At 46.3% G+C, this 9,340-nt stretch overlaps 1 protein-coding gene across 3 annotated transcripts in view; it reads left to right on the top strand.

The window, feature by feature from the left end:
- Positions 1-8,802, top strand: part of Ildr1 (immunoglobulin like domain containing receptor 1) — a 34,113-nt gene extending 25,311 nt beyond the window's left edge. Inside the window, exons 6-8 of one of the 3 annotated variants that reach the window (XM_028752232.1) lie at positions 2,424-2,555; positions 2,771-3,526; positions 8,006-8,802. In XM_028752232.1, coding sequence (XP_028608065.1) covers positions 2,424-2,555; positions 2,771-3,526; positions 8,006-8,025 — 908 coding nt within the window. In that variant the 3' untranslated portion in view covers positions 8,026-8,802. Of the gene's footprint in view, positions 1-2,423; positions 2,556-2,770; positions 3,568-8,005 lie in introns of all 3 variants that reach the window. The other 2 variants (XM_028752231.1, XM_028752233.1) reach the window with 2 other exon arrangements.
- The last annotated feature ends 538 nt before the right edge of the window (positions 8,803-9,340 follow it).

Below are 9,340 nucleotides of genomic sequence, written 5' to 3'. Positions count from 1 at the left end.
TCTCTCTCTCTCTCTCTCTCTCTCTCTCTCTCTCTCTCTCTCTCTCTCTCTCTCTCTCCATATATATATCTCAGGAGAGAGTGAAGACTGGAGAGAGATAGTCCTCCAGTTACACCACAGATCTTAGTGATCTAGAACCATGGATGTTGGCTTCCTGTGTAGGCTGGCTCCTGTCCTTAACAAAGCCAAAATAATCCACTAGAAGTTCAAGGGAGCCTGAGCAATGAGGAGCCTAGGAGGAGGAAAGGCACATTCAATGGAATGATCCCGAAGAAAGCTGGTCCTGAGGAGGATTATTTGAAGTCCTATTGCTTGGCCAGGGCCAGAAAGTCTGCCTCTGCTGGTGAGGCTAAAATGACAAGAGTTTAAAGGGGGTATAGCATCCCCAAAGCTGCTGAGGTGTTGGAGATGTGACTGGCCAGTGAGAAAAAGCAAAGGACGGAGAGGCCATGGGGTAAAAGGAGAATAAAGATCAGGCCGGCTTCTGTGATGGCAGAGAGGTGGAGGTATGGAATGGTAACCAGTCATGGGCAAGGGAAGTTGGAAGGTTTCTGGGGACACTGGGGGAGATGCATAGGTTTCAGAGGTGGATGAAATATTGTTATCTTTGCCCCCAGTAGATGCCTTAAACATTATACCCTGACTTTTCCCTCAGAAACGAAGATTCCGCATATGTATGTTTCTCTTGGAGCTAAGGCGAAAGAAACAATTTATTATGATGAAAATAAGGGTCTCTACTGACTCACCTGTCGGGCATTCCATGGGTTTTGCCTCATTTAACTCCAGCAACTCTGCAAAAGATCTGTCTAACCCACAGACTCTGAAACTCCAAGTTGCACAGCTTGAATAGCCTGGGTGGTTGAAGTCCATCTGGCCCTCAGAACCTTTGTTTAAAGAAATCTAGCCCTGGCAGCCTCATTTCTTAGAATTGTCTTGAATCCTCAAGCAACCAGATCCAAGCTGACAGAAAAGGCATCTGTGCTCTCTATGGGATGTTGGGTTGAATGTAACTTTTGTGATCTCCGCTTCCTCTATTTCCCACATTAAAAGACATCTCAAGGCCAGGTTCCTTGAGATGTGGTGGCTCCTGACTGTAATCTTAGTTCTCAGTGTCGCAGGATGATCATTAAGTTTGATGCCAGCCTGGGCTATGGCATGAGTGAGATTCTATTTCAAAACACAGAGAAGAGCTGGGAGAGGAGAGAAGGGTTAGCGTGCTGTGGTGATGGTGGCCAGTAGAGGGGACTGATAAACCCTTGCTCCTGTCTCCTTTAAGACTGGAGTGCTGGGGGCTGGTATCTAGGAGCAACTTCGAGTGCATTTGATTTCTTCCTGGCGGGGCTGTGACTCATTAATGGGGCTGGAGCTTTGGACACTTGTGGGGGCTCTGTGGCAACCACTTCCTGTTGTGTTAGAAGATGGCCTCTTAGTGGCCTCAGCAGACCTCCCACACGGTAGCTGAGTACAGAATACTCACCTTCTGTCTTGTTCTGGGCAGAGTCCGTGCCGTTCTACAGCAAACCCTGAAGCCGGTGAGACTACCGGGGTGGGGTGGAAGCCTTGTCACGGTTTGTGTAGCAGCATGCATCTGCTCCACGCATGTATAGGCAGAGCCTTTGGGAGTCAAATGGTACTCAACTACTATCACCTCAAAATGGGAACTCAGGAACAAGAACAAACTTTTAATTGCATTTGCTGCAGAGTGTGTGCTTCAGAACAGCTGCACCTAGGGGACTGAAATGACATTGCATAGACCCTTCGTGCTGCTGTTTTTGCACTGTCTCCACCCACTTACCCCCCCCCCCACCCCCAAGGAAGGGAGTATTTTCCTCTGATTTGCCTGGTCCACCCCTAACTGGGGAAACCCCAGCAGCTAGTAAGGGAGAAGAGTACAAGGATCTGCTACAACTCACTTCAGCTATGTGTCCCTGGTCCCACCCAGGGCTGGCATTCCAGCTAGAAACATGCTTAAGGGACACACGACAGTCTTATTCTTCCCCTCAGTACAGATAGCCCTGAGCTTGCCCTGTAGGCTCAAGAGCTACCAGTCTGGCTCATAGCCTCCTCTAAGCCTTTATACTATGTGGGATATTTTTGTGTGACCTGAAGTTTGATTGGCTGCCTATGCCCTTTGTGTGACCTGGAGAGCAAGTAACACGGGGACATGTTTTGAGGCTAGAAAGTCGAAGTTTTTTGTTTTTTGTTTTTTTGGTTTTTTTTTTAAGTAAACTTTTCCTGGAGTGTGAGAGATGTAGTCTTTAATATAGGAAATTCACTCCCAGCCCCTTGCTAAAGACATAGCCTCTAAACTCTTGTTTCCATGCAAGATAGGTAAGAACGGGCTCCAAGGCAAGAAGCCGGAAATACAGACCACGTGGGAGGTGTGGAGCTAAGGGTCTGCGTTTCTCCTTCTTCCCCTGCAGCCCTGGCCCGCCATCGCTACATGAAGCAGGTTCAGGCCCTAGGTCCTCAGATGATGGAAAAACCCCTGTACTGGGGGGCGGACAGGAGCTCCCAAGTTTCATCTTATGCAATGAACCCGCTGCTGCAGCGAGGTAAACTTTGCCAGAAAGTCATGGGAAAGGGAGGGCAGAGGGTGAGGGCAGAGGTGCAGTCTGCTGAGGAGCATGCGCACTAATGGGTGTCTTTCGATGGAGGGTGGGAGGGAGTGGAATCCTGCTTACTAACGTGACATTTTGATGCCCTGGTTCCTAGGAGGGTATTTGGGACCAGCAGTTCAGTGTGCTCCATCCTTATGCTTTCCATTCAGATCTGTCCTTACGGTCCAGCCTTCCGCAGATGCCAATGACCCAGATGGCCGCTCCCCCTCCGGTGGCCAACGGTGTCCTGGAATATTTGGAGAAAGAGTTGCGGAACCTCAACCCAGCCCAGCCTCTGCCTCCGGATCTCAGAGCCAAATCTGGCCACCCTTGCAGCATGCTGTCCTCCCTGGGCTCCGCAGAGGTTGTGGAACGCAGAGTCATCCACCTGCCCCCACTGATCAGAGACCCATTGTCCTCTAGGACCAGCAACTCCTCACACCAGCAGCGGCTCAACCCTGCTCCTTCCAGACACTGGGATCAGAGTGAGGGCCGGAGACAGCGCCATCACTCGGATTTCCTCCGAGAGCTCCAGGACCGGGGGATGAGACCCTGGGCCCCAGGGAGAGGGGAGCTGGATCCCCATTGGAGTGGGAGACACTACCGCTCTAGGCCCAGCGAGTCCTCCATGCCCTGGTCAGACTGGGACAGCCTGAGTGAATGTCCCTCATCCAGTGAGGCTCCTTGGCCCCCCAGACGACCAGAGCCCCGAGAAGGCACCCAGAGACGTGGGAGACGCAGGCATCGCAGCTACTCGCCTCCCCTACCCTCGGGCCCCAGTTCTTGGAGCTCTGAAGAGGAGAAAGAGTCGCTGCCCAGGAACTGGGGTGCCCAGCGAAGTCACCATCGCCGCCGCCGCCGCTCACAGTCTCCAAACTGGCCCGAGGAGAAACCACCCAGCTACCGTTCACTGGATGTGACTCCAGGCAAGAACAACAGGAAAAAAGGGAATGTGGAGAGGCGCTTGGTGAGCCTGGGGCATCCTGTGGAGGGTCGGGCATGATCAGAGAGACTCCTCAGCTCGTGGTGGCCTTGGCCACAGCTGACACAGGCCCAACAGAGTTTTTCTAGTTCTGAATAACTGTCAGGACAGGCTAGGGGAACTGCCTTTTCTTAGAACGAAAGAGCCAAGTCAGTGCAGGGTGCAGAAGAGACCCAGAGCTTGCAAAGGGTCTTCTCTGCCCCAGTGGGGCTTCAGCCATCTTCTCTGCCTTTGGAGGCAGGTCAGGTGGGTTCTGCTGGTATGCAGGTAAAGAACTAAGGCTCAGAATGACTAAGCACTCCGTGGTGAGGAGCTGGACCTCAGGTCCCAGCTGCAGCCCCAAACCTTGACTTGACAACCTTTTTTCCCCCACAGGCCAGGTTAGAAACAGGCAGGAGGAGCTGTGAATGTTTAAGTGACCAGCAACTGTGCTGTGTGTGAGGATGAGGTCTTCCTTATGTACCCGGGGAAGGCTCATCAGACTGATGAAAACCGACCCTGGCATCCCACTTATGAGTAAAACTTTGTGCTGTGAACATTGAAGGTGCCAGTCATTATTTAGCACTCTAAAGGAGAAACACAAGAGGATGCACGCCCACAGTCTTCTGCTTTATAAAAAAGAAAAAAAAAGCCAGGGATATGTTTGGTGGAGGCATGGTATGCTGTGGGGGACTGGGTGTCTCTGAGGGCCCATAGAGTTTATTCACGGCATGGGGAGGGGAGCTGAGGGGGTAGTAGAGACAAAGAAAGGCAGAGAAAAGAAGCAGAGTGAGAGGAGAGTGAGAGCAGGAGGGGGGAGGGGGAAGAGGAGGGGGAAGAGGAGAAGGAGGAGAAGGAAGAGGAGGAGGAGGAGAAGCCATCCATGAGCTCATCGAAAGAGAGGGGGTAGGGAAATGGGGAGAGAAGGGATAGAGAAGGAAGAAGGTAAGAGAACAAGGGAAGAGAGAAAGGAGGGGGCAAGCAGCCCCCTTTATAGTGAGTCATGCACACCTGGCTATTGCCAGGTAACTGTGGGGCAGAGCCTAGATGAAATGCCAATACACAGTACCTCTGGCCGGTCTTTCTTTCCTTCTTTCTCTCTCTCTCTCTCTCTCTCTCTCTCTCTCTCTCTCTCTCTCTCTCTCTCTCTCTGTCTCCTTTTTTAGAAGTATTATTTCTTTAAATCCAGGTGTGGTAGTGCATACCTTTAGTCCCAGACTGTAATGCCAGTACTCAGGAAGCTGAGGCAGGAAAACTGCCACAAGTTTGGGGCCAGCCTGATCTACTATATGAGATGCTATCTCAAAAGCACCATGACTTTAAGGAACCGTTTGATAATCAACTCACCCAAGTGACAGCTTATACTTTATAAAAATACTCCACTACTGCTCAAATGTAAACGACTTACTTACTCAGAAGCACCTTACAGGCTACCAGTGACCAAACCCTTTTCTTCATTTTCTTCTGCTGAGACAGTTAGGTCTTAGGAAGCTCTGAGGAAAAGCCCCAGAGAAATGGCATCATCTAAGAATAGCAGTCTGTTATGGAGCTTTGAAGGACACAACGTATGTATGTATGTATGTATGTATGTATGTATGTATACATATATGTATGTATGTATGTATACATGTATGTATGTATATATCTCAAACACGTGTGCAAAGGAGCAAACCCCTTGGGGTGGGATGCAGGATGTTTCTCTAAAGCAAACTGAGATGGAAGAGTGGATCGAGGAATACAGTGTGGCCCAGAAGGAAGGGGTGCTTCTGAAATTGTCAGTGGCAACTGTGTCACTTTCTCAAAAGTGTCCTGTGGACACTGAGATCAGCAAGCAGCAGTGAGAACACCTGGAGGCACGGGGCTATGTACATTTTGCATATATCCTATACTCCACACAACAGCCCTGTACTGTAAGGCCCATTTGAGTTAAAGATTTGTGTGCCAATGGCCCTCTGCCCTGGTCTGGTCCCTCACACGTCCATTTGACTGTCTCAGCAGAAGCTTAAGGAATGGCCTCATCCACACTAAGATGCTCATTAGAATGAATCCTGTAAAAAAGCACAGAGCCTATCAAAGCTAGGACGCCTAGAGCCGCTGTCGTATGGTGACCTTTCTCATGTAGTGACTAAGCATGCCTTATCCTTTTAGCAAAATAAAAATATATATTTTTCAAATTTTTGACTCCCAACATCTGAGCCCTGCTTTCTTCTAAGTTACTTTTTTCTTCTCTTTATTTTCCTCCCATTAAAGTATGTAGCCCTTCTAATCCTTAGAATCTATGGGACGTTATGCTCTAGACACAGAGCCAGTCCTGACTCCTTTAGTCCCCACAGGGCTCGGAAAGGTTAACTAGCAAGGGCAAAGCACATAGCAATAGAAAAAGAAGCCTGCATTTGAACATAGCCCTCTGGTTCTCAAGCCTTTTTGGTAACTCACACTGTTTCCTTAGAAGGTAACCACTGAGATCCATAACACTTTCTTGTGACTATGGCTTCTTAAATTTTCCCAAGCATCAGTACTTTTTAAAAAAAAAATCATCAAGATGTGCACAAGAAATAATTCTACCACCATTTTCATTTATAAACTTGTCTTTGAGAAGCAAAGATATTGTCTAAAATAATTTTAACACCCCCCCCCCCATTGACTGGGTCTGAGTCTGGTTTCTAGATATATCACTGAATTGCATTAAACCTTCTTTTTATATTCTGACACTGTCCATAGGCTCAGGACCAAAACTTGAGTTTGCAGATTCGTTCATTTAAGGGTGTAGCTTGTTGCCTTAATAGCTTTACTGTTATGAAGAGTCTCTGTGATGGCCGAGTGCTTCCTGCACAGGTCTCCGAAGGCATTGAAGCGTTGCCATTTTCAACACAGTGCAGAGTTGGGCCACTAGATGGTGACTTTTGACTGTGTGTCACTTGCAGTTTCTCTGGTCCTTTCATTAAAAGAATATGTCACTGTTAAATCAGGCTTTACCAGTGACAGGTTTGCCATAGTTTTAAAATAAAGTAGTCTATTAAAATACTTCATCAAATACCCAGAGAAATAGGAAGCGAACTAAATAGTTTTAGGCTCACATGGAGCCTTCTCGCTCAAGAGTAATGTTTAATAAATATGCACAAGCAAGTGCTTCTGTGCACACAACTGCCTGGTAATCTAAAATAGGTACGATGTGCTCTCTGCTCAGTGCCCAGGAAATACAGACCTTATGCTGTCTGAGGGAGTGCCTGCTCACTGACTTGGGGAGTGCCTGCTCACTGTCTGGGGGAGTACCTGCTCAGCTGACTTAGGGTTAACTCTCACTTATTAAAAGCCTTTCACTCAGTCAAATTGAAGCAGGAACTTCAAGCTTTCTACTCTAGTGGCTTCAGGCTGAATGGTCGTTGTGTTTCTAACCTCCTTCAGACTATCTCTCTTTCCAATCTTGCCCTAATAGAATGAGTTCCAAAACACTTTGGCATCTTCAAAACTTGGCCCATATATATCTATTCTAGTGAGGAGAAAGCCATGGTGTTTGTTTCTGGGCTAACCAGAATGCTCTGTAGTGAATACCATGTGTTATAATTTTTTTTGCCTTAAATTCTTTATTAATAAAAAATGTTGTATTGGGATCCACAATCTTCTACTTTGAGTATCTCTCGATCATGCCAGGTCTTCCTGAACCTAGTTCTTTTGTCCCTGCTCATTTTTGTCCTCTGTTGCAGGGAGCATTCACTCCAGAGTAATCTGATTAGAAACCTTATCTCTTGACACTTACTTTTCTGATAATAAACTTTTTTTGGAAGCAATATGATGCACATACCTACATAATATCTTTAGGACTGTTTATTACAGGAAAGGTGCCTTCCCTTCTCAAGCGAGATAGGGATGATTTCATTCCTGAACTCCAGCTTTAGATTTTCAGAAATGTAATCAAATGATGACCCCCCCCCTGACATGCATGGAGAGGTCTGAGGAATATATCAAATGAGAAAACAACAACAATAAACCCCAAACAGACCCACAAGTGACAAGTGATCCTTTGAAAAAAAGCCATTGATTTTGTTCGGGAAAAGTGTGAAAAATAACTCTAGAGGAATACTGAAGTATGAAGCTAATGAAAGAGGTGAGAGGAATGGTTCAGAGTGTAACTGGGAACAGAGCGGTCTTCCTGGTAAGTAGAGATGAACAGGGAAGTAGAAAGAAAGCCCTTTCTTCAGTCTACTGAAGACTTGGCATCATTACAAAAGCAACAGTGATAGGCAGAGCAAATAAGATTAGAAGCTTTCAGGCATCGACAGTGTTTGAGGAAGGCCATTGAGAGGAAACAGAATGGCCTCATGAAAGGTCAAGAAAGAAATACAGGATCCACCACTTAAGGGGTTAGACCAGCTCACCTTGGGAATTGCAACATACACGGGCTACAGATTGGGCTGAATGTAGTTTTTGTGTTCTTGTTCTTCAGGAGAGAGAGAGCTCCCATAGTGGACGGAGTGTGGTCATTTAGTCTCCGGGCACCATACTGCTTCTTGGATCCCACGTGTCCTCAGCATTATCAAGATTTCCAGCTGCCTTGAGAGGGACACGATACATCTGTGTCTCACAGTTTGGGTGTAGATTCTAAGAATCAAATAGAAGAGTTTTCAAAACAGGTGTTTGTGGGATTGATAGCAAGCTTTCCCCTTGTTCATGACCTCTGTCTGTTACATGATCTCTGACTTGTAAGGGGTCCTAGCTAGGATAGGATCCCTCAGGAATACAGTAGCTCAAAGTGTTCAAGTAGGTCATGGTGCTCTGGACCAAGGCATTCTCGTAATGACAACTCAGGAATCTTTAAGAAGAAATCAAACGTGTTCCAGGAATAGGAAACCTATGGAATATTATGGGCAAATGCCCATGGAAACTCCCTGTCCTCTCTTGAACTTCTTGAGGGCTTTTCCACATTAAGCATCCCCACCTGTGGTCCTGAGCATTCCTGAGTTTCCAGTCCAAGCAAGTGAGTGCAAAAATTCTACAGCTCTGTGCCTTTCACAGGCTGTTTACTCCAACTCTGGAAAACCACAGGGAAGCAGTTGTTCACCAACCATATTCTTGTTTCTTTTTTCTTTCTTCTTGCTCCTTTCCCCTACATTTAATTTATTTTCTTATATATAATAATGCTAAAATCACTTTAAGTACTTTCAAGCACCATACAGTATAAACAAGAAGACTAATGTAGGCTGAAGATTCTATTCTAAATAAATACCTGCTTTTCTACCCTGAGTTTCTACTTCTATTCATTGATTTAAACTTATTTTCCAGTAAAGCTCAGAGAAGAATCAGGCCAGGCTGGGTAATTCCAAAACTATCCTTCTCCAGGACTGCTGAACATTTCAGGGTTTCGATGTCCCAGGTGTTAGCACTAGGTGGATTTTGCCATGTACAGAGTCCCTGGAGAAAAGAGCTGAACGTTTCCTGTATATAATAGGGCCATCACTGCTTCCCATTTTCCAAATAGCTGCTTCTCAGATATACTTATGATTGATGTGTAGGTTTTCTCTGAATAGACTGGAAAAAGGTGGTTCCAACAGTATTGATGATATTGTACAAGATCAGCAATATCCCTGTCTGTATGGGCATGACCTCAATTTAGAGTTAATTGTAACAACTCATCCAGTTTACTCCATAATTAAAAGTGAAAAAAAGAAATAGGCTAAATTCCTGTGTCTGGCAGAGGTTATTTTCAAGATTTTTGAAATCTGAACTTAAATTAGAAACAGAAAAAATATAACTAATGTAGATGTAGAAATGAGTAGATTAT

The sequence above is a fragment of the Grammomys surdaster genome, unplaced genomic scaffold, assembly GCF_004785775.1.
Source record: "Grammomys surdaster isolate TR1022 unplaced genomic scaffold, NIH_TR_1.0 125889, whole genome shotgun sequence".
Lineage (NCBI taxonomy): Eukaryota > Metazoa > Chordata > Mammalia > Rodentia > Muridae > Grammomys > Grammomys surdaster.
Note: the sequence above shows the minus strand (reverse complement) of the source record. Positions and strands in the feature narration are given on the sequence as shown.